Source organism: Hoplias malabaricus, chromosome 3 (assembly GCF_029633855.1).
Source record: "Hoplias malabaricus isolate fHopMal1 chromosome 3, fHopMal1.hap1, whole genome shotgun sequence".
NCBI classification, from domain to species: domain Eukaryota; kingdom Metazoa; phylum Chordata; class Actinopteri; order Characiformes; family Erythrinidae; genus Hoplias; species Hoplias malabaricus.
In genome coordinates this window covers 2255235-2280853 of record NC_089802.1, presented here as the reverse complement: position 1 = coordinate 2280853, position 25619 = coordinate 2255235, and the positions used below count along the sequence as shown (strand labels likewise).

At 45.7% G+C, this 25619-nt stretch overlaps 1 protein-coding gene across 4 annotated transcripts in view; it reads right to left on the bottom strand.

Annotated features, from left to right (window-relative positions):
* The window catches only part of si:zfos-911d5.4 (uncharacterized), a 40537-nt gene that overhangs the window by 10434 nt on the left and 4484 nt on the right, over nt 1–25619 (bottom strand). For 3 of the 4 annotated variants that reach the window (XR_010801865.1, XM_066663724.1, XM_066663726.1), the window contains exons 5-6: nt 23154–23382; nt 22340–22560 (exon numbers count right to left, since the gene is read on the bottom strand). Coding sequence is in view for 3 of the 4 variants with exons in the window: in XM_066663724.1 (XP_066519821.1) it covers nt 22340–22560; nt 23154–23382 (450 nt within the window). In the remaining variant the exon portion in view is untranslated. Of the gene's footprint in view, nt 1–829; nt 936–2441; nt 2515–22339; nt 22561–23153; nt 23383–25619 lie in introns of those variants that run through there. The other variant, XM_066663725.1, reaches the window with a different exon arrangement.

Genomic DNA, 25619 nt, shown 5'->3' with positions numbered 1-25619 from the left:
TGAGTGTATTTCGGAAACATCAGACTTATCAGAGATCAGATAATCAGATCACCTCAGGCAGCTTCCGCTTGAACTCAGATCAGCACTGAATAGTTATCAAAGAAACGGCAGGATTACGGAACAACTTCCTTCTTTAATTAATCAGGCGGAGGACAGGGCGTTTCTGTAAATGTTTAGATGTAAACTCTGGGAAAGTAAAGGTGAGTCAGTTTGGCAGCGACAGAACGCCCTTCTCCTCAGAGAGGTAACGTCTATAGTGCGCTTTCATTCCTAAAGCTTGTCTTTCATTTTTTACCGTCTCGTCTATAAATCTTCAAAGGGATGCTGCTGTCATTTCTTATGAGTCCCGTGAAACCCAGAGGCAGACGGCGCGGCTTGTGCCAAGACCTAAATCTCTGCATAATGATCAATTACACGAGGTGGAGATGTCTTGATGGCAGGGTAAGTACATCTCGGTGAACTACGCCAGGCATTTGAGGGAGAACTGGGTTTGAACTTTCAGCTGAGCTTTGAGGAGGGCTTCGATGCCAACGCGGTGCAATCTGAGAAGCTTTTATAACGGCTGTGCTATTCTGTTGTGCTCTGAGAGAACATGTGTAATATCTACTCGAGTATCAGCTCTAGCTTGGTTTATGGTCCTGAACAAACCTGTCAGTTTGAGGACGGGAATTCCCAGAATGCTTTATGTCTCAATATTCAGAAACAACGACAACAACAAAAAAAATCAATTAGCCACAAATATGGAGAAACTCTTCAAGCGAAATGTTAAAGCTCTTCTGAAAATTGACTCGGGGCGCTCCACTCTGACGTGAAATCAGCCGAGGTATGCGCTGCTCTCCTGTGTGGTCTGCTGCACGGCTGCTGCCAGGAAAAGGTCTGTGGAGAAGACTGTTGCGTCTCTTGAAAAACACAGAATCCCATTCTTCACCAATGACCTGCAGAAGGCGTGATTTTGAAGAATGTAACGACAACTCAGCACCGATCTTCATCAAAAACAAATTACAGGGAACATACTGAGAGTCTTATTTACTTAGTGAACGCGCACACACACACACACACACATTCACTCGCATACACACACACACACACACACACATTCACTCGCACACACACACACACACACACACACACACACACACACATTCACTCGCACACACACACATTCACTCGCACACACACACACACACACACTCACACTCACACATACACTCACACACACTCATTCACACACGCACGCACGCACACACACACACACTCACTCACACATACACTCACACACACTCATTCACACACACTCTCACTCACACACACACTCATTCACACACACACACGCACGCACGCACACACACACACTCACTCACACACACACTCACACATTCACTCACACACACATACACTCACACACTCATTCACACACACACACATTCACTCACACACACACACACCTGTGGACAGTTTAACACACTCACTCAGTCACACACTTGTGGATATTTTTACACACTCTGTTACAAACACACACACACACACACTTGTGAATGGTTTTACACATTTACCCATTCACTCACACCTGTGGACAATTTCACACATTCATCCAGTCTCTCTCTCTCTCTCTCTCTCTCTCTCACACACACACACACACACACACACAACTGTGTACAATTTCACACTCATACAATCACTCACACACACGTTTCACACACTCACTGGTTCTAATCCTCATTCCTGGGCTCAATGATGATTGGTATATTTCTGTGGCATTGATTAAAATGTCTAAACACAGCAGAGCTCTGCTCTCATTGTGGACCCTAGGATTAGGTTTAACTGACACAGCTGATGGGAATCCCAATAAACCCCTGGCCTACAACAATACCTCATTTAACATCACCTCAAAGTACAAAACCCTTAAGGGCCTAATACTAACCCTTGGGGAACGCCACTACCTTGCAACGTTATATGTCACACGATCTGATGAATAATAAAGCACGTCTTTCCTTGAACTGTACAAAGTCTCTCTGAACTCGTCTCTAAGCTTCAGCAAGTGTCTTCTTCTTCTGACTGTTGCCTCGAGTGCTTCCATTAAACACAGACTCATCTCCACTGCTGTATGGGGTACTGTATCCCTCTTTCTCCTCAGGAAAAGAGAGACCTGTCTGTCTCTCTCTCTCTGTCTTCACGGATTCATGTGCTTCAGGCCACAGAACAGGAGTCACACAAAGGGCTGAAAGCTCAGTTAACCGCCCGGCCCTGTGTAGCCTCTCACACTCACTGTTACGGCAGGAGAGCTACAATGACATCACCTTTCACATTTCAACAGCCCGGCCACCTCCCTGCTCTCCCCTACGCCGCTGCTCATAAATCCATTCGCATGCGGCTTCTTTTCTCACCCCCTTCTCACCTGGGCTGAAGTGATGCATGGCTGTATCAAACGACACCGGACTTACTCATTCATTCAGATCCAGTCAGATAAGGAGAGTAGATGTCCTCTCTCTCGCTGGCAGACTCTCCGTCATGACCCTGAGGGGAGACACGGTGCTCATGACTGAGCACAGGTCACAGACAGGTGTGTAAAACATATCCTGACACACTGCACCAGGGGTGGACGATACAGCAGAAACACCTGGTACGTTATCATGATATCACAATACACTGCCAATCTAGTCATCTGTCAGAAATGAAAGGTGTCAGTACGGAGTTATAGTTTTTTTGCCAGTTCAGTTGCATTTAAACAGTAATTATGCGACAGAGCCATATTCAGTGTGTTATTTTGAGTTATAATAGCAGAATAAAACATGCATTTTGAAGGAGTGCCTTTGATTTTTAGGTGTTTTTTCACACTGAATTACTTGCAGAGGCATCACCACACCGTAATGCGAGCGCTAGTTTTAGAAATGGCAGGATCTGTGGTTTGTAATGACATGCAGCGCGTACCGAAGCCTTGAGGCAAACATGAGTTACAAAGCTGAGAATATAAGTTGTGCTTTGACCCCGCAAATTGCAGGATTCGGGCCGCTAATCTTTGGGCAAGGCCTGACAATCGATGTTGGAACACTGATGGGAAGCTTCACTTCAGAGCTTCACTGAGGTCAGGTACTGTTGCTGTGTGATTAGTTTTGGATCCAAACACCACTCCCAAACTCATCCTAAGCATTCCATCTTACTAAACATCGCATTTTCACAGTTCCTCAATCCAAAGAACGTGTCTCGTTGAATTCCATGCTTCTCTAGTGAGATACAGCTATGGTAATGACATTTATGTCAATCTCAGCTTTATGAATGTTGAGGCTTGCCAGGCTGTAAATAAGAATATGTTCTTAGTGACTTGCCTGTTTAAATTAAAGTTAAATTAATATGAATACATTTAAAAGTGGGAACAAATGAATATGTTTTTAGTAGATGCTCCAAGCACAAGGAAAGGTAAATTACCCTACTATCAATTCATCAACTGCACTGGAGACAGGACAGAGGGGGCTTGCTAAAGCCTTGCAGCGGGCCATGCACCACCAGTCAAGTCCAAGTCCTGAGTCGCATGGACTGAGCAGTGGATGTGGCCACATGGTTCAACCCTGAGGCATTAGCTCAATGGGAAGCACCCGGCAAAGGGTTGGGGAGAGTTAAAGAGAAATGAGGATTTGGACGTCTCATAAAATCGTAGTATGCCAGTCACAACCGTCTGGGAGGAGGCCTGAGGTTGACTCAGGGCTCATTTGAGGGATCATCTCCCAGCCGGCAAGGGAACACCTGGGGATCCTTCAAGAGGAGCCAGTGGAAGTTGTTGGGGACAGATTTCTGGCCTTTTTTTTAAAACTTCCTCTGTTTCCACCAAGACCCTGAAATGAACTACGTAGAAAAGAAGAGGAGAAGAAGATGGAAAAGCCTAGGAAAGAGGACTCAGAGACGTTTAGTTTCAGGGTAAACCTGGCGGGATGTGTCTGTATTTGAGGACGACTGCCTTGTTTAAGGTTGAAGGCTGTCAGAGAGGCATGCGATCATGTGAATGCATTTGACTCAGCTCCTGTTGAATTTCAGACACTGGGGACCTCGGCCAGGTATGTCCTGTTACCTAGAGCTACAGGTGCCAAGTTTCAGGTGAACTCAGAGCGGGTGTAAACCCACACTCACTCTCTCTTTGTTCGGTCATGTCTCGAACAGACACAGACTGAAAAATCACAGCAGACTGATCCCGAGCAGGGGTCTCGCTGCGAACATGAGAACGGGTCAAAGCTTTCAAATGAGAAACGATTTTCAGCAGAGAGTTTTACAGTTTGACCATATAAAGATGATCTATAGATAGATGATACACACCTTTAATAATGTGTTAACTTTGACAACACAAACACAAACAACAGTTTCTGTAGAAGAAATAGAAACGCCGGACAAACCCAAAGAATCTAGCTCCAACATCAGCCGCTGCATAAAGGGCGTCTCCACAGTTCTGTTTCTTAGTGAAGCGTCTGTGACCTGCTTTGGTCCAAACCCCACGAGCCCCACAGCAGTGTTCTCCCCCTGTGTAAACAGCCCCTGTTCAGAACGCCCGCTTTCAGCACCTGTTCCTTTAAATGATAACGAGCCGCTCGCTGTTCACCCCGACCCCGAGCGCACAGCAGTGAGGAGCGAGGAGCAGAAGCTCTGGTTTTTAGCCGTTTTCGCTCTGTTCTCTTTCTTCTCCGTTCTCGTTTTCTCCGTTTTTACTCAGCGCTCGTTGTGTTTAACTTTGTTTTTGCGCTCTCACATAAACACGGGTCCAGCGCTGTGATTGGACAGACTCAGACGAGGGGGCGGTGCCATTCCAAAGTCTCTGCACTTTATGTCAGAAGCAGAGTAGTGTCCGAACGGCTCATTTTATCCCATGTTTTCTGACTCAGACAGATCATAGAAAACTGACTGGTTGGTTTTGTTTCACAGTGTGTGTGTTGGTGGGCTCCAGTTTCACATATTTATGTGAACAAACAACTGAATTGAACAATTGGGTTTTTCATAGTATTCTTCTATGTTTCTTCTACGGAAAGCACTAAGGCTCCAGCAGTAACTGCTCCCATCCACTCACACCGCTCTTCTTTATCCCGGGACCTTTGGAAAGTGCAGATTCTGTGAGAGGTTTAAAAAAAATGAAGGCCACTTCTTAAGCTGAATGATTCCAGGCTTTTCGGTCTAAACTTGAGAGCACAATTTATGGCTGATTTAATTTGGCCCTTCACAAACATTCCTAATGACATTAGCCCCGCTGCCTCCGTCTTATTCCATTAACCCGCCAAATCAGGTTTAAAGACCATATTGATGCCGAGCATTATTAAGGGTGATTATCAAAACAACAGACAATGGGCCAAAGTGTCCGCTAACCGGTTTATGTGTAATTTCACAGAGGCACAACAGATGGCAAAGGCAGTAAATTACAGCCTGCTGCTGTGGAGAACTGTACTCCGGTCGTAATGTGGAAATGCAGCAGGCAGCAGATAAGCAGGGCTTCCTCATAAATGAGGAGCAGAATAAAAACACAAAGGACAGGTGTGTGTCAGAACGAGGACAGAGCGTCACACGGCAAACTAAAGTCCCGAACGGAGGAAGTGGCACCTGTAAAACATTCAACGGCTGCTATTTTGTTTAATAAAACACAAAAAGATGAATGAGAATGAACATATACCGTGTTGTGAAAGAACATCCCTGGGGTTTTGTTGTGTTTCGGAATGAATATAAATATTACATTTCTTTCTATTGATTTACATGCTGAAAGTTTTTGCACAAGCAACATATTACATTTTCATCTCCAATACTTTAAAATCTGCAAATAAAAAGATAATTCTATGCAGAGGTTTTGTTTGTTTATTTATTAAAGAGGAGATGCAGGAAAGACACAAAATGACTAGGATACACCCTTCATTTCCATTTAACTTTAAGAATATTTTCCCTTTTCTGCTCGATGTATAATTCTGGAGATACAAGGTTTTGTTCAGCAGCTGTGGGGCCACTCGAAGGCTGCGTCTGAAAACGAAACCCGGTGCGAGGCGTCCGTCTGAACCCAGGGACGCGGGAACTTGACAAAAGCTCTCGATTCGTTTCAACCCCGCAGATGTATGACTTGCAAATTTCAAATTAATTATGCGAAGCGGCCAATTGGAGGGGCCGACTTGCTGACAAATATGCAAATGCACCCACTCCATCCACTTCACTCCTTTGATTCTGGCCAATTAAAGCCGAAGCTGCTGCGCATGTATAATGAAGTGCCTGGGCCGCGGAGACTTGCTCCACTGGGTAAATGAACACTTATTGATCTTACTTCAGCTTCCGTCTATTGGTGGCTTCCTACACCCAGGGCTTCAAAACAAATAGCTATTTAAGAGCAAGGCCTCCGGACCCCAGCAGAGCCCGCGATAATTGATATTAACTACAAAAGCAGTGAAGATTTAGGGGGAAATAATGCTGGCAATTAGCGATCGCAGCACTTAGGCCTTTTAAAGTTGCTGAATGCGGCCCATTCAGACTCAACTAATGATACGAAACAAAAACTTACACCAGACGAAGAGCAGACGCTAAAACGCCGTCTGATTGGTTAATAATGGCTGTTGTGTTTAGGCTAGAGAGAAAAGGGGAAGATAAATAAATGCAGGAGACGTAAATAACGTGCAGGTGGGGGGCAGGGGGCTGGGGGATTGCTCCACTTGAAACACTTGAGCCGGAGATAAACACATAAACAATGCCGAACAGGTGCCATCTGCTGATCCAGTTAGAGAGACGGCCCCAAGGCCTGTGGCCATCTTGAATTTAAGCGCGGTCGTAGCACCTTGTAAATCAATCTAAATGGATAATAGAGATGGTAAGTACTTCATTTTTAATTCAGCTTCACTAATTCAGTTGCAGTGGGGAGATTACACACACACACACACATACGTAAGCCATATTCAAATTCACATTCCCATTACAGGACCCTTAGCCTGAAAAAATCCTACTCCTTCAAAACCCATGCGGCGCATCCTGATCTCTATTATCCCGCAGTGGAAGACTGGCCGCCGTCGCTGCTAACTGGACGAATCTGTTATGTTAATCTCCATCTTGATTTTATTAAGTGCGCTTGAAATGCCGCTGTGGAGGGAAGGAGTGTGTGTACACACACGTCCCCACGCCTCCGTCCGGTCCCTCATTTGCATTCAGCCGCCAGCGCTCTCCACCCGGCTAATATCCCCTTCGCTGTTCAATATGCATCTGCAATCAAAGTGCTGCTGGAGGACTGAGTGGGCTTCCCTCCGAGGGTCTTGTGCAGTGCTCTCCTCGTCGGTAAATTGCGTGTGTTTAACTTGTTTCTCCGCAGCCTCCCAGAGCCACTTCTCCACCTAATTACTTTAAATCAGCCACTGGCCTCAAGAGCTAATTACACACATCTGGAAAAATGGGAGGCCGTTTTTACGCAGCGTGGAGATAAACGTTACACCCGTACACACTTCCCTGCGGGAAACTTCAGCAAGGACGCGGGAAGGTGCAACTCTCCAAAACTTTCAAGCACCACTAGTGACTCTGAGAATACTACCGCTCTCTACACTCACTTGCCGAGCACTTTACTAGAAACCCCCAACTCATAGAGTCCAACAAGAAGGGGGAGAGTTGGGACGCTTTCCCACCGCAGAAACTACAGCCAGTGGAAGACTGGAACTGCGTGAGGTTTATTGTATTGTATAGTTCCAGGTTTATGGTCTTGGTACCTCAGGTTTTCACGGACTCCTAATGATTACTACAACTACTACAGCTATTACTACTACAATGGTACTTTGATCAGAGGAGGATAGGTCCCCTGTGTGAGCCTTGGTTCCTCCCAAGGTTTCTTCCTCAGCTCTGAGGGAGTTTCTCTGTGCCTCTGTCGCCCCAGGCCTCGCTCTCCTGGGGTTTTTTACAGTTCAGTCTTTACTGGAATTCTCTGAAGCTGCTCTGTTGTAAAGACAACTAGACTGTCTCGGCGAACTCGTGCAGGGCACGGTGCCACTAAGAGAGGAGTTAAACTGAGACTCCAGGAGGTGGTCTGTTCTAATTCGAGGTATAGAACTGACACAATGAACTCTAACACCGCCATGTTTTGTTGTAGCTCTGTTGCTGTTGAGCAGTTGATCGCGATCGACTTGCATGGTTTTGGAGATCGACTGGACCACAGCCCACACTCAGCTGTACGTTAATGTAGTAAATAAACAGTCTTATTGGATGTTATAGGAGGTGATTTGTCATTTTCTGTATCCTAAGCCTGGCATTTGCGCTGGTAGAGCTTTCATTTGTTCGGATTTCAAAAGGTGGTCTTTTTTTGAGTAAAAAGAGCCCTCGGCTGTTTTAGTGCTGGGGAGCAGAGCGGTTTTTAAAATGTATTTCTTTTTTTATTATTGCTGTAGAGCCCTTGAAAACAAGTGGAGTGTTGCCTTTATCAATATCTACATTTCTTAAAAAGAAAGCAACCTCAGAATTAAAAACCGAACACCTACCCAATGAGCCGACTGTTCGGGGCCAGCGCTAAAGACAACCACAAATCCTTTTGGTTTTTTAGAGGATTGACTTCACTAGAGTTCATCTTACAGAAGGACAGCGTAGGATACACTGTGTTCAGCTCTGTGTTCAAAAAATCTTAAAACCTGCCTGACGTTTGACCATTAGACACTTACACGTGCCACAGAAGATGCTCCTAACACAATCACTGCACCTCCATCACTCTCCATTTATACTACTCTTAGTTTACACACTGCTCCTTGTTTGTTTGGCTCAGGTCTCGACTAGAAGAGGACGGGTATTACGATTATAAGTTTTACATGTTTACACACCTATTACAGCATACATATTTCTAATAAAGTGGCCAGCAGGTGGATACATCTGCACTGGCATTAATAAAAACAACCAAACACTTTCCACCTCAGACCCCACTTTATTAAAGAGTAATTCAAAGCATCTTAGTGAATCCAGACACCGGCATTTCAGACAAATTCAAACATCGTCAACAAAAAAAACCCAAGCAAACAAAAACACGCTGCTATTAGCGCTGCTACTGCTGTAAAAAAGCTAAAGCACACAATGGCTTCTATTTTACATGACGCTATTCATTAGCGCTGTTCTGTCCGGCGGCTTTTGTGGCGTCTCTTTTAGCTCCATGGGCATGTGTCATTCAGCGCTAAGCAGTGGCGACAGGAATGCAAGTGGCCGTCAAATTAACAGAGCAGAATCTGTGACTGGCTCCATTATGAAATATATCCTGAAATGTATCTGTGGTAACGGTGCAGTGCTGTACCTGTCCGCACACAATAACTCTACAAAACAAAAGCACGGCGCTCTCGTCCACACGGGGAGGCCCACTCGTTAGCCAAAGAAAGACGTGAAAAGCTCAACACGGACAGCTTTTCTCGTGTTTGTGAATCTCTGAGGGGTAACAAAACACCACAAATCAATACAAATCGATACATCACAGTCTCTGAATGATATCGGTCACATTAAGCTGCTTCTGACATGGCTTTTCAGAAGCACATCTCTTTCAAATTTATTTAAAGGGCTGTGAAATTTGAGCAAAAAAAAAACAGGATTTTAGAGGATTTAAAAAAAACCCTATATATTTAAGCAGCTACACTGTGCTTATTAATGAATAATTAACGGTTTCTAAATTATCCTCAAGTCTTTGCAGATTTCGGCCTTGGAAATCTGAGGCATAGCCAGGGATTGAACGTTCTTTTCCTCATTAGCTTTTTCATTTTAGATTTGACCATGAAATACCAGCTTAGTTTTGAAAATGAAACGACATTTTGTCGGAAGTTATTTCATTTCATGTTTTATTTACATTTACATTATCTCCCACAGAAACAGAGCAGAATACGAATGGCTCATTTTATCCCATGGTTTTCAGACTTGGATTGTGTGGTCTTGTTTCACAGTGTGTGGGTTGGTGGGCTCCAGATTCTGGAGGGATTTAAAGAAACAAGGCCATAAAGGAACCACCGTTGATTCTGTACAAGGAACATTTCCATGCTTGTGAATTTAGAAAGGTGTTTTTTTTTTTTTTTTGAAGAACCTGAATGTAATGGAAACCATGACTTTTAAGGGTCTGGACCTTTGCTGTTTAGAGGATAATCCTGTTCTAAACTCTTTACAGCCCAGACTTGACCGGTGAGCACTGTGATGACAGAAGGACAGAAATGAAATTGAACTCGGCCGTCGCCTCTAAGTGAAGGCTTGATGAATTTGTGCCGGTCAGAAGGTCGTGCTGAGCCCAGTCCGAACACGCGGCGAGCGAATACTGGAAACCCAGCAGACCCTCATTATACTCAGTGGAGAAAACCGGATTTAGGAGGTTTTCCGGCAAACGCTCAAATTTATCTGAGGGTAATGCAGTCTCCTGCTGCAGGAGGACGGCCTGTTGACATCTGCTTTGAGAAATCACATGATTCTGCACCCTATCTGCAACGGCGAGCTGTCAATTAAGCTGCAATCTCTGTAATAACATAAAGCAGTGGCTTATGGACACACACACACATTCACAGAGACGCAAACACACACAGACCCCCGCACCAAAGGCTCACAGAAATTGCATGAGGCACTAAAGTCGTATTGAACATAAACTCAATGGTTTTTTATGAATCACGTCTGCGTTCTGCTCTCTGTCTCTCCGTTGTCTCACGATCTCAGAACCAGAGCCCTGCTTTTACACTGCCATTACAGATGAATGGAGCCTTCAAAGAGCAGCCATTAACAATTACTCCATTTTTGTCTTCTCCGAGTGGAGACACACGCCGGCTCTGTGACTTTCGACTCGTCTTAAAGCGACAGTTCTTTGCGAAATCGAATCCTCTAAACCCAATTCAGTCAGTGTCTGCTGCCTTAGCTTACGTCTGGAGCTATGAGGCTAATGTAGCTAACGAGTAATGGAAGCTTGTATCCAAATAATTCATTGTGAGTGAGTACTAGCACCCCTTGTGGTGTAGTTCCTGAGTGAGTGAGTGAATGAGTTAAAAGTCAGTTCCTTGAGTTGCATCATGGCTGTGATAAAGGGACAATGTAATTCTGATGTATTGCTAACATCTTGTTTTAGTGGTAAGCACAATATTTTTGTGCTTTTGTCCTCAGTTTGCAGCTCTAGCAATAACATTACTAAAGCTATTTTCACATATGAACTCCACAGAAATGGTAGAGAAACTCTTGAGAATCAGGTTCAGAGAATTTCCAGCGGGAAATATGCCGCATGCTTTAGGCATGGGGTGGAATCTGTGTAGCGTGTGCAGGAGATACACAGGAGAGTGATGCTCCGGGACATTAGCGGCTCTGTTCACACATGCGCCGACTCATGCTTTACCCAGACATTTTTCTTGGGGGGATAGAGGAATAAAGTCTGTGTAAAGTTTGGGATGAAAATATATACAGAAACACAGCTCTACTGAGTAAATTCGGGAAATTTCTCGGATAATGTGCACGTGTGAAAGGGGCTTAAATATCAAAAACTACAAGAGGAGCTAATCACTGATCAGTCAGTTTGATCTGCCTCTTAGCATACACTCAAATCTGTAGCTAGGGAAATGTGGGAAATGGCTAAGTGTGAAGTGGTCATTTAGATCACCACCACATCCAGTTATTTGTGGTTGTGAGATCATAACCCCTGCAATTGACTTGCGATTTGATAACTGTACTCATTTAAATTGCAACTTTGATACGAAATTAATGGATCTTTCAGTCCTAAGGTTCCCTCATAATCCCAGACACTGACCCAGTATCCAACCACACAAACCAAACAATGCTAAGAGCTAGAGGATGTTTCTGGAGGCTGAATCAAAGTGGGGCCTGTGCTCAGAGTATGAGAGGAGGGAGGAATCGAGGGTCTCCCTGAGCAGCTGCTTCTTCAAAATGAAGCAGAGACACACACAGCACATACACTCTGCATAATTAAGTAGCTTTAACAACACACAGAGGATAAAAAGCCCTTTCCTTGTGTTTAATGCACTTTAAAACACGACTTTCACGGTTCAAAGGTCCAGTAATTGCCCGCTTGCCTTGGGACATTCAGCCGTGCTCAACACGATTATCGTTTTCCTAAAGATTAGATCACACAGGTCCGGTTACACAAGAGTCAGAATTATTTAGAAAATAATACATATGCTATTTTGAGTTGTTCCTACTTCATAAGAATTAGAAATGCACTGAAATACAGTATAAAGATAACATTATATATCAGATAATATCAGAATTTTCACTTTTATGGTAAGAGTTTGGTGTGTTCTCCCGGTGTCGGTGTGGGTTTCCTCCCATGGTCCAAAAACACACGTTGGTAGGTGGTTTGTGACTCAGAAGTGTCCATAGGTGTGAGTGTGTGTTCCCCTGGTGTTCCTCCGGGTGACTATCTGTGAGGAGTGTGGTGTGTTCTCCCTGTGTCTGCGTGGGTTTACTCCGGGTGACTGTCTGTGAGGAGTGTGGTGTGTTCTCCCTGTGTCTGCGTGGGTTTTTCTCCGGGTGACTGTCTGTGAGGAGTGTGGTGTGTTCTCCCTGTGTCTGCGTGGGTTTCCTCCGGGTGACTGTCTGTGAGGAGTGTGGTGTGTTCTCCCTGTGTCTGCGTGGGTTTCCTCCGGGTGACTGTCTGTGAGGAGAGTGGTGTGTTCTCTCTGTGTCTGCGTGGGTTTTTCTCTGGGTGCTCTGGTTTCCTCCCACGCTGCAAAAACACACGTTGGTAGGTGGATTGGAGACTCAAAAGTGTCTGTAGGTGTGCGTGTGTGTTGCCCTGTGAAGGACTGGCGCCCCCTCCAGGGTGTATTCCCCAATCATTCCAGGTAGGCTCTGGACCCACCGCGACCCTGAACTGGATAAGGGTTACAGATAATGAATGAATGAATGAATACATTTCTTCATTTCTGCAGCAGCCAGAGCTACAGAAGATATCTTCATTGCTGAATAAGGAGATTTTGTTGTAAGCAGAACTAATGCTACATTTCCCTTGTGGAACATTAAGCCTAAACCATGTGGTAAACCCCTTTGTTTGAGCCCTGTCAGGGGACGACAGACACTCTGCATCTGTTTGATGGCAGAGTGGACCTCCTCTTCTCCGTCACTCGAGTGTTTAATGCACCACGGAGCGTCTGTGGTGTGCAGCAGAGTGAAGGCGAATCAATATCCAGCAGGGTTCAGTTTCTCGCAGTGTATCCCTTTCCCTTTCAGAGCTCACACATCAAAAGCCGCAGCCTCTAAAAAACCATCAATTTATTACCGCCACGGTCCCAGCCGCACATATTTGTTTACGCATACACACAGGGGACGCCAGCCCGGGCTCAATTAGCATAAAAGCTACCTGCCACTGTGGCACGAGTCATCTATTTCACAGCAGCACCTTTCTCTACAGGCCCCTGGCTTACGGTACACAGCAGCTACAACATACATTTATTATATACATGTTCATCATATATAGCTCCATTTACTAAGAATTCGCTCCCACGGAAACAGAAAAGATATGCAACGGTCTCCACTATTCTCTGAATGTATCCAGACTGTCCTTCTAATGACTGGATTCTGCTTAACCCTTAACCCTCACCTTGTGTTAGGGTCAATTTCGACCCGTGTACAATTTTAAAACACACAATACACCAACAGCCTACAGCTGGCTCCTCCTACAACCACTCGAGCTTCAGTTAGGGGCTTCTATCTTTGTCTGTTTCACAAAACAAGGAAAGACAGACATGTCCAGACACGTAAGGCCCAGTCAGTGTAGAGTTAGAGTTTTGTATCGTGTACATCTCCAGGTTACAGTCTGCAACAACGAACAATTAAAACCAATCCTTTCATGGATAAGGAAGTAAAACAAGGTCAACAAGAGGTCAGACACCAATTGGTTGGTAATTAATAGTTTTTAGGGGGTCTTATGGCTGATTTAAGACACGGGTCAAAACCGATCCATTAACATAAGACATGGCCAACACCGGAGGAAGGTTAAGATGCACAGGTTTTCAATTTCACACACAGTTTGCATTCCATCTCCACAGAGGAGCACTGATCAATACGATGGGGATGCTCCAAAGCAGCTGCCCCTGAGCCTGAATATGCAGCTTTGAGCTGTGGAGCAGTGGAACTGATCCCTGGACTGGCTGGAGTGCCATCTTGTACCTTTGGGATGAGATGGCATGGTGTGATCAAAATCAAATCATTGAGCATCTATCTGCATGCTGACTTCACCATCAAGAGATGGTGACACTACCTAGACACTACCTAGAGACACACTACCTAGAGAAAGCTCTCTATTAGGACCATATTAGGACTCAGAAAGTGCAGAAGCTGTAACAAAGGCAAGGGCTGGACACTGAAGCTGGACCATGGATATGTTAAGGTTGTTGTGGATGGAAATAAACGAAATAAAGGAGAGTCTCAGGTGTAAGAAGGGAGACTCATATTTGGGTCGAACAGAAAGGTGTAGCCACAGCCCCAGGGGATGGGATGGAGGAGGCTTGAAAAAGCCTTGGAGCTGACTGCGCACCTAGTGAGGTAACAAGCTGTGTGTGAGGCCATAGCTTTGACGTAGGAGGTGGTGTGAGGCCAGATATCATCACTTGGTTCTGGCTCTGAGCACCTGTGTGTGTGTGTGTGTTTGAGTTGAAATGATATAATTATAGCTTCCACAAAATTGTAAAATTTTGGTTCTGGTTTATGTTTACTTTTACACACACACACACACACACACACACACACACACACACACACACACACACACACACACACACTGCTTCTGCCTCCTGAACCCTCCTTTAGAGGGCGTCTTCCCACAAGAGGTGAACTAGTGCACGCCTATAAGTCGAAGAGCGTGTGTTCTGCAGAAAGTGAACAGCGGTTGCGATGTCGCGGAGAGAAAGAGAGAAACTACTCGTCTGTAGACAGCTCCAGATCTGCTCAGATGTGATACCCTCCACAGCATCAGACAGGGCTCATGTTTCTGCAGCCGGCGCTGCTATGTTCGGGGTATAACACTGATCTCTCTGTGGCCTCAATTTACAAATATTTCTTTGAAAATAACATATCATATTTTAACACAGCAGGTCCCCCCGGACCGGGGACAGGGCTCTGGGGAAAGCGTGAGATGGAGGCAGTGAGTGATGAGCAGATGGGGGGCTGTCAGCCTGAAGGGGGATTCCTAATGTAGTCCAAATTGTATTGGCCTCCTGCAGATCTCAGCAACATGCCTGACGCCCTATAGCCACTCCCCGCTTGTATTCCACACTCCAGTCTTTTAACGTTTAAATGCACAAGTTTGAAAGGTTAGTTATTGAATCTAACACATTAAAAATGACCCGTGTAAACGTTATAACAACCATCTCACCGTCGCTGTCCAATGAAAAACCCGTATCTTTAGTTTTGTCGATTTTTGACTACGTCATTTGATGTAGTTGATCCTATGAAGGACGCAGGATGTCCGTCACATTGTGTAAACATTTGAAGATGGAATGCGTAAATATTTCTCTAATAAAATATTTTTACATTGACTTCCACTGTACGTCGTTAAGAAGGTTTTTTTCCCCTTCTCCTGTACAGTTTCTAAGTTAGAGACACGTGTTTTTCACGGTGGTGCATGTTATGGAAAATCTAAGATTAATCTCTAAGTATCGCCAGGAAGGAAGATCGATGATCAAAGAATTCTTTGGGGAGAAGAGAGGAATAGAGACACGCAGTCAAAGATTCTCTCTTATCTCTCAAGTTTATTGAACAAAGCCAAGCCATATATAGGACCATACCACACCACACTCCTCACAGACAGTCACCCGGAGGACACCCACGCGGACACAGAGAGAACACACCACACTCCTCACAGACAGTCACCCGGAGGACACCCACGCGGACACAGGGAGAACACACCACACTCCTCACAGAAAGTCACCCGGAGCGGGAATCGAACCCACAACCTCCTGGTCCCTGGAGCTGTGTGACTGCGACACCTACCTGCTGCACCACCGTGCCGCCCCTACATAATTTAGTAGGAATTATTTAAGATTAATCAATACCATTACTCCCTGAATATATTGTATCATTAATATACCATTACTCATTAGTGTTAATCTGCATTTTTCCCCACAGTGCAGCAGGTAGTGCCTCTGTCACACAGCTCCAGGGGCCTGGAGGTTGTATGGCATCAAAATAGGTTCTAAAGTTCTTAGAACCAAACAAACGGAATTCATAACCAATAAATTTAATTTTATAATTGAGAGTTAATATTAATTAATATTGAAAGTAGGTTTGTAAACAGAATATTTCGCTTTCATTCCATCTTTTCTTTGTTGTGCTTCTCTCAGTCTCACTTTCGCCTCCAGAAGTTTCTCGCTTTTGACTTTTGACGGTGTCGGGATCTAGACAGTCATTGGCTGCTAAAGTTAAGCCCCGCCCACCCAGCAGATTCTGCACACCCTCCCTGATTGCAAAATGACTCTAAGCTTCTATGAGGAACTGTGCAGTTCTAAAACACATCATTGTTATGGCTTACCTGTGTTGGCCGGTCAGTCTTTTTCTAATCAGAGTAAGATTGCCACGCTCTCATTGACATAGTGGGGTGGGCGGGGTTTAACTTAAGCAGCCAATGATTGTCTAGATCCCGCCCCCATCAAAAGACAAAAGCGAGAAACTTCTGAGAGAAACGCAACCGAGAAAAGGTGGAATGAAAGCGAGAACGTATTCTTCCAGAATATTAAACTGGAAAAGAGGTGAGTGAAGAGTTTATTGGGTGCTGCGTTCGTTCTGAGCTCCATCAGGAAAAATCTGCAGAAGACTGTGATGGGTTTGTTCTGTTCTTGGGGACAACACTGTGTCCAAAAGTCTGTGTGAGTGTGGGTTTAGACCAGTTACAGAGGGGGGTCTCAGTGTTAGTGATTGTGAACATAGGTGTTTTTCTTGTAAATAAAATGAATAAAATAAAATTGAATTTGAATTTTGAATTGCAATTATACATTACACAAAAAACACTTTAAAACGTGTGTGTGTGTGTGTGTGTGTGTGTGTGTGTTTGTGTGCTACCTAACCCTATATAAAAAGCTGAAAGCTGCGTGTTTCAGTGGAAGACTCTCCAGATTGCGCTGTAAGCCGAGAGTCCCCCGAGACTCTGTGACCTCTGACCTCGCCCAGTCTTTAGCCTTGACTTCACTCCATCAACATGGCACTAAGCATTGTTCTGTTTGACAGGGGCAAAATTAAACACCACCCAGAGCTCTGCCACATCACCTCTCAGCGCCCATTAATTACTCTCCTCTGTCGCCACTTTCCAGCAGGAAAACACTGTGTTATTGGCAAGAAAAAGGAGAGAGAGAAAGAGAGAAACTCTCCCCTAATATCACCTCTCTCCGGTCGCGCGTCTTCGGCAGACGACTCGATCTGTTTATTTGTTTTACTCATCGTTTCCTCCGCGCTGCAATCGGTTCCCGATTATCTCCACTTTGCACGTGCGCCGAGTGCATCTCCACTATTTACTTCATTAGCCAAATCAATTAATTGCCTTCCCGTTAAGCAAACTACCCAGGAGCCCCGGAGCATCCGCCCGTTCAGGCGGCGAAGGGCTTGGAAAGGCTGCTTTTAGGGCCTGGCATTTACATGCAATTATCTTCTTATACAATTAACTGGATTGGGCTAATGAGCGTCTTGCAGCCGGCAGCGTATTGGGTCTGAATGGAGGAGCTGAGTGAGTAATTGGTGGTTGGCATGTCGGCGTTAATGGGAGTGATCTGAAAAAAAGGAAAAGGGAAAATCGTCCGCGTTGGAGAAGACGGCAGGGACGAGAGGCACTTAGCTGAGAGAGAGAGAGAGAGATGGAGAGAGAGACAGAGAGAGAGAGAGAGAGAGAGAGAGAGAGAGAGATGGAGAGACAGACAGAGAGAGAGAGAGAGAAAGAGATGGAGAGAGAGAGAGAGAGAGATGGAGAGAGAGAGAGAGAGACAGAGAGAAAGAGAGAGAGAGAAAGAGATGGAGAGACAGAGAGAGAGAGAGAGAGAGAGAGAGAGACAGAGAGAAAGAGAGAGAGAGAAAGAGATGGAGAGACAGAGAGAGACAGAGAGAAAGAGAGAAAGAGAGAAAGAGATGGAGGAACACACAGTCACAATCAAACCGTGCACCTCCAGATTGAATATTTTTTGTGATATTGGAAGTATTGGAAAACACAGAAAATTATGTTTTCATTTCCTACGTTTTTAAATGTATATTTACGAAGATCCAAAGTTCAGCAGTAAACAGGAAATCAGCCAAGACACCTCCTTAAAACACGACCTGTCCACTGTCAGGAGTTATCCACATGACTCTAGATTCTTAAACCGAATCAGTGAATCACTTTCAGAGAAGGACCACTGCTGCTAGCCCCTAACAGCCAGTAAAAAACATTCATTCATTATCTGTAACCCTTATCCAGTTCAGGGTCGCGGTGGGTCCAGAGCCTACCTGGAATCATTGGGCGCAAGGCAGGAATACACCCTGGAGGGGGCGCCAGTCCTTCACAGGGCGACACACACACACACATTCACTCACACACTCACACCTACGGACACTTTTGAGTCGCCAATCCACCTACCAACGTGTGTTTTTGGACCGTGGGAGAAAACCAGATCACCCAGAGAAAACCCACGCAGACACAAAGAGAACACACCACACTCCTCACAGACAGTCACCCGGAGGAAACCCACGCAGACACAGGGAGAACACACCACACTCCTCACAGACAGTCACCCGGAGGAAACCCACGCAGACACAGGGAGAACACACCACACTTCTCACAGACAGTCATCCGGAGGAAACCCACGCAGACACAGGGAGAACACACCACACTCCTCACAGACAGTCACCCGGAGGAAACCCACGCAGACACAGAGAGAACACACCACACTCCTCACAGACAGTCACCCGGAGGAAACCCACGCAGACACAGGGAGAACACACCACACTCCTCACAGACAGTCACCCGGAGGAAACCCACGCAGACACAGGGAGAACACACCACACTTCTCACAGACAGTCATCCGGAGGAAACCCACGCAGACACAGGGAGAACACACCACACTCCTCACAGACAGTCACCCGGAGGAAACCCACGCAGACACAGGGAGAACACACCACACTCCTCACAGACAGTCACCCAGAGCGGAAATCGAACCCACAACCTCCAGGCCCCTGGAGCTGTGTGACTGCGACACCTACCTGCTGCACCACCGTGCTGCCCCCAGTAATAAACAGCTTAGGGAAAATAAAAACGTACACAACACAGGACAGTGGTTTAGCATTAAATACTGGAGGAGAGATGTCATTAACAAAGAACATTAATAAAGGAACACATTACTGAGACAATAATAAAATACTTCAGGAGCTGAATGATGTCAAATTTAACACAGTTACGACACAAAGACACCAGGAGTTCAAAACGAAACAGCAGCACGAGCCTTAGGCTATGACTCGGATATAAACGATAATTAAAATATATAATACACAGAGACTGCCCAGTGTCAATGTGTGATTCAAGCTGTCAATCAAAGAAACTCATTTACATCAATCTGTTGAATACAGAAGTATAAATATATACAAAATACCACTAATAAAGGTACAGCACGAATGAACCAATCAGCAATCAGCGTTTAGTGACTGACACTGTCGTCTCACTCTGTCTCAGGAGCAGATCAGCTCCGTCCAAGCCTCAGCCTTTAGAACAGAGCTTTCACGGCTTTAACAGCATCGATTCACAGTTAATACATAATCATCTACACACCTTAGCCACCCAGCGTACACACACACACACACACACACACACACACACACACACACACAGTGCCACAACACACATTGTACAGCCTCCTAATTATTTATAATATGATTATTATTGATAGGTAGCACACAAATCACTAGAATCACAACCTGATTTCTGAGATAATTATCAATAATAATACAGTCATCACTGTAAAACTACATTAATCTCACATTATTAGGTCAAAAATTACGTTTCACGTTTGTTTACAGGGTTTACACTTATTACATTTAAAGCCTTTGTTTTTCCAGGTCCACATTTTAAAGCCTTATTAATAATAATAATAAAAATATATGAAATGAATGAAGAAATGTTTACTTAGAAAAATAAAATGCTGTTATATTTATTACATTAAAAGAAGCAAGGATTGAGACACCGCAGTTTCACAGGTAACTGTTTTACAATAAAATCAAATACTCTTCACTGAGGATGGTCTGAGCTTCTCTTCTCGCCTCTGACCTGCAGCTCACTGTTCAGTCGTATCAGGGGAAACGGGTTTGATTTCCTGAACTGGGAGAAAGTTGTGAATGCGAATGTGTTTCTCCAAAACACGCCTCTGGAGATTTCGAATGGAGGTCAGTTTGGGATTTTAGAAAATAACGAAAGGACGTTCGTGACTGGAGTAAATCAGCATCCTGCCACTGATCAGTGCTACTCTTGTAAATCCACAGCAGAGTGGGACACAGAGCGGGTGCAGGACCAGACGGAGACAGAGATGAGCTCAGATTCACTCTTTTCTGCAGAACTTGACTGCAGTGCCATCTATTGGTGAAAGAGACTTCAGACCCCAGCTGATGGATTAGAACCAGAAATACCACACATCACAGGTGTAGTCCTAATAAAATGGGGCTACCTCACAATTCCTGTTTACTGTAATGAACCCTCTCTCTGCATGAGTTCAGCGCGTACAACACAACGATCCATCGACAACGGCTCAGAGAGAAATAAAGAGGAACAGGAAAAAGACCGGTTGCGATTCCATGAAAATATAATGTGGAAAATGGCAAACGGCTGCATGACTTTGTTCAACAAATGACTGGATGTGTGTGTGACACTGTCAACAGGTGTGTGTGTGTGTGACACTGTCAACAGGTGTGTGTGTGTGTGTGTGTGTGTGACACTGTCAACAGGTGTGTGTGTGTGACACTGTCAACAGGTGTGTGTGTGTGTGTGTGTGTGACACTGTCCACAGGTGAGTGTGTGTGTGTGTGTGTGTGTGTGTGTGTGACAAGGTCCACAGGTGTGTGTGTGTGTGTGACACTGTCAACATGTGTGTGTGTGTGACACTGTCAACAGGTGTGTGTGTGTGACACTGTCAACAGGTGTGTGTGTGTGACACTGTCAACAGGTGTGTGTGTGTGACACTGTCAACAGGTGTGTGTGTGTGACACTGTCAACAGGTGTGTGTGTGTGACACTGTCAACAGGTGTGTGTGTGTGTGTGTGTGACACTGTCCACAGGTGAGTGTGTGTGTGTGTGTGTGTGTGTGACAAGGTCCACAGGTGTGTGTGTGTGTGTGACACTGTCAACATGTGTGTGTGTGACACTGTCAACATGTGTGTGTGTGACACTGTCAACAGGTGTGTGTGTGTGTGTGTGTGTGTGTGTGACACTGTCAACAGGTGTGTGTGTGTGTGTGTGACACTGTCAACAGGTGTGTGTGTGTGTGTGTGTGTGTGTGTGTGTGTGTGTCACTGTCAACAGGTGTGTGTGTGTGTGTGTGTGTGTGTGTGACACTGTCAATAGGTGTGTGTGTGTGTGACACTGTCAACAGGTGTGTGTGTGTGACACTGTCAACAGGTGTGTGTGTGTGTGTGTGTGTGTGTGTGTGTGTGTGTGACACTGTCAACAGGTGTGTGTGTGTGTGTGTGTGTGACACTGTCAACAGGTGTGTGTGTGTGTGTGTGTGTGTAGATTTTAAAATTGCATTTACTTTTCATACTAATAATAAAGCAACAACAAACTGAATATTGCATTTTAACATTTCATTTAGATCCAGTTTGAATAAATGAGACACTGTGGTAAGAATTAGATTTATGTTTTTTAAATAGTGGCCACATTCTCCTCCCCAGTAGGGGCGCTAGAGGGGGACTGGCTCATTTGCACATCATAAAACATGCTGCTCATTTATCACAATCCCATAAGGAGACCAGCAGAACTTAAAGGCACCATCCACTCATTTTAAAGTGCATAAAAACACAGCCCCAGTGTTAAGAGTCTAAATATATTTATGATGACTGATGACGTTTACGATAACGCTGACCCGGCATTAACTCGTCTTCACCTGGTCCCCACAAGGAAAACAAGTCCCCACAATGTGATATATTCCTGGTACACACTTCTACATACACACTCTTAGCTGAGGGTTAAGTGTCTTGCTCAAGGGCACATCAGCCGTGGATGTTGAGGGAGGAGACAGCACTGCCTCTCACTCTCCCAATCGTTAAAGACTACCCTCTTATGGACCAAGGTGTTGCTCTGATGACCACAATTCACCACTGGTGTGCACACGTGTGCTTTGTGTGTGTGTGTGTGTGTGTGTGTGTGTGTGTGTGTGTGTGTGAGAGACAGTGAGAGAGAGAGAGAGAGAGAAAGAGAGAGAGAGAGAGCTCTAACCTGTGGTGTGTGTCCCAGCAGAGCCCACAGTGTGTCTGTGGACAGTATTCTTCCTCGCCTGAACTCCAGCAGATCTGTGTCCTGTCTGTTAAGGGCGAGGTGCTGGCAACCCTGATAATCCCCCTTCAACTCAGCCCCACAGCTCAGCTGCACCAGATCCCACGTCCCCATCTGCCCCAGAACTGCCCTTATTGCACCCAGCTGCCGGAACGACAGGTGACCTGAACAGACAACAGCACCCAGCACTCAGAGACACTTTCACAAAGAAGGACAGCTGGATATAAAAGATGTAGTGGACAATAAACAGGGCACAGCTCTGCAGTTTAGTGACGGTTTTCCGACTCACGACGGCAGCTCGTAAAATGACGCTGTGGTCTTTTGAAGAGGTTCAAACGCTCCTTGGATCGGTGGCCGACGAAAGAATCCAGCGAGAGCTGGACGCTGCAACAAGGAAGGAACAAACTCTACTGATCTGTCTGAACTGATGACGGAGCTGTGTTCAGTCCCAAACAACAACAACACGCCGATACACCATGAGTAAACACCGCTTAACGTTACCGCCGCCGTTGTTGTGGTTTTCCAAAGCCCTCTGTACCCCTTAGAGACGGGGTTAGCGACGACAACGGATACATTTTGGGGGAGGGAGGTGTAATGGAAAACCAACTCTTACTAGTACTGATTACAGTAGGCCCCATGAAGTGGAAGTGCAACGTTAGAGACTCAAGCACGACTGCAGCTGTCTGTGAGAGTGAGACTAGATTTCCCATCTCTGAGTGTTCCTTGATGTCTGATGTTGTTCCTAATGGTTTCTAACCTGAGATCCAGGACGGCGTGAGAGTGTCAGTGATCCAGGTCATGTATCCCTCCCTGAGAGAGCGCAAGAACATGTCCACTTCACTGTGGGGGACCAACTCCTTCCTCTTCCTCAGCTCGTCATCCAGGACACAGAGTGGAGAGAGGAAGAGGACTCGGGGGATGAAGAGAGACTGTCTGACCTTCACTCCACAGCGCTTCAGATGGGCACACAGGTCACCGGCCTTCCTCTGAGAAAACACACACCTATTAAACTTTACTCCAATACACACACACACACACACACAAACACACAACTCAAACGCTGTGTAAAAAAATCCTAGTGTCAGCATTTAAACCAAAATAAATGTATTAAAGTGTAGTAACATACATTTGATCTATTTTTATCATTTAAAGGTGGAGTGTGTGAGTGACTGGGTGAGTGTGAGTGTGTGAAACTGTCCACAGGTGTGAGTGTGTGAGTGATTAGGTGAGTGTGTGAGTGACTGGGTGAGTGTGTGAAACTATCCACAGGTGTGAGTGTGTGAGTGACAGGATGAGTGTGTGAAACTATCCACAGGTGTGAGTGTGTGAGTGACAGGGTGAGTGTGTGAGTTACAGGGTGAGTGTGAGTGTGTGAAACTGTCCACAGGTGTGAGTGACTGGGTGAGCGTGTGACACTGTCCACAGGTGTGAGTGACAGGGTGAGTGTGTGAGTGACTAGGTGAGTGTGTGAGTGACTGGGTGAGTGTGTGAAACTATCCACCGGTGTGAGTTTGTGAGTGACAGGGTGAGTGTGTGAGTGACTGGGTGAGTGTGTGTCCACAGGTGTGAGTGTGTGAGTGACAGGGTGAGTGTGTGAAACTATCCACAGGTGTGAGTGACTGGGTGAGTGTGTGAGTGACTGGGTGAGCGTGTGACACTGTCCACAGGTGTGAGTGACAGGGTGAGTGTGTGAGTGACTAGGTGAGTGTGTGAGTGACTGGGTGAGTGTGTGAAACTATCCACCGGTGTGAGTTTGTGAGTGACAGGGTGAGTGTGTGAAACTATCCACAGGTGTGAGTGTGTGAGTTACAGGGTGAGTGTGAGTGTGTGAAACTGTTCACAGGTGTGAGTGACTGGGTGAGCGTGTGACACTGTCCACAGGTGTGAGTGACAGGGTGAGTGTGTGAGTGAGTGAGTGACTGGGTGAGTGTGTGAAACTATCCACCGGTGTGAGTTTGTGAGTGACAGGGTGAGTGTGTGAGTGACTGGGTGAGTATGTGTCCACAGGTGTGAGTGTGTGAGTGACAGGGTGAAAGTGTGAGTGACAGGGTGAGTGTGAGTGTGTGAAACTGTCCACAGGTGTGAGTTTGTGAGTGACAGGGTGAGTGTGTGAGTGACAGGGTGAGTGTGTGAAACTATCCACAGGTGTGAGTGTGTGAGTTACAGGGTGAAGGTGTGAGTGACAGGGTGAGTGTGAGTGTGTGAAACTGTCCACAGGTGTGAGTGACTGGGTGAGCGTGTGACACTGTCCATAGGTAGGAGTGTGTGAGTGACTGGGTGAGTGTGTGATGCCCTGTCCAGGTCACTGTGACCCTCAACATGATATAGCACTTACAGAAAATGAATGAATGAAGTAATGAATGAATGTATTAACACCGCTCCGGTGCCTGTACGTGTTGTGCTGGGAGTCTGCAGCGCCCTGTGGATGTGGGAATACAGCTGGACTGAAAACCACTGCTGAAGCTGCACTTCTCCTAACTGTCCTTTACCCAAAGAAGACCTGACTCACTCCTGTTATGCAAATGAGCCGTTCGAGTGATTAAAACAGCTCCACGACCAGAATAAACGCCCCTGGCATTTAAGAACATGACCTGACCCTTCAAACGGCCGCTCCAGCAGGCGGTCAACACCACCTCTTCTGACCTCAGCAGGAGAAAACCCAGAGAGAGTGCTGCAGCACCGGTGGAAAACCCTCATCTTCATCTTCACCGTCATCATCTCAACCTCAGCACAAGCACACTGAGCTTCCAAGTGGACCGTCACTCTTTCAAACACAGTTCACTGACCCCTGCTGGATTTCCTTTTTACTATAATTGTTGCAATCTAAACGGAGAGCCCACCATCTATAGGTTTCATCACTGAGTGGACGTTATTTAATTCAGGGCCAAAGTGTAGTACCTGGATAGTGCTGCTTCAGGAACCATGCACCATTACTGTTCTAGACTACTCCTGCAGAGACAATGGTACAAATAAATCCAGGCTTCCACATGGACATGGGAGGTCAGACAGTGTCAGAAAACACATGCAGATTTATGTGAGGTTACTTTAAAGGGAACAAATTAATCAGTGACCTGCTTTGGTCCAAACCCCACGAGCCCCACAGCAGTGTTCTCCCCCTGTGTAAACAGCCCCTGTTCAGAACGCCCGCTTTCAGCACCTGTTCCTTTAAATGATAATGAGCCGCTCGCTGTTCACCCCGACCCCGAGCGCACAGCAGTGAGGA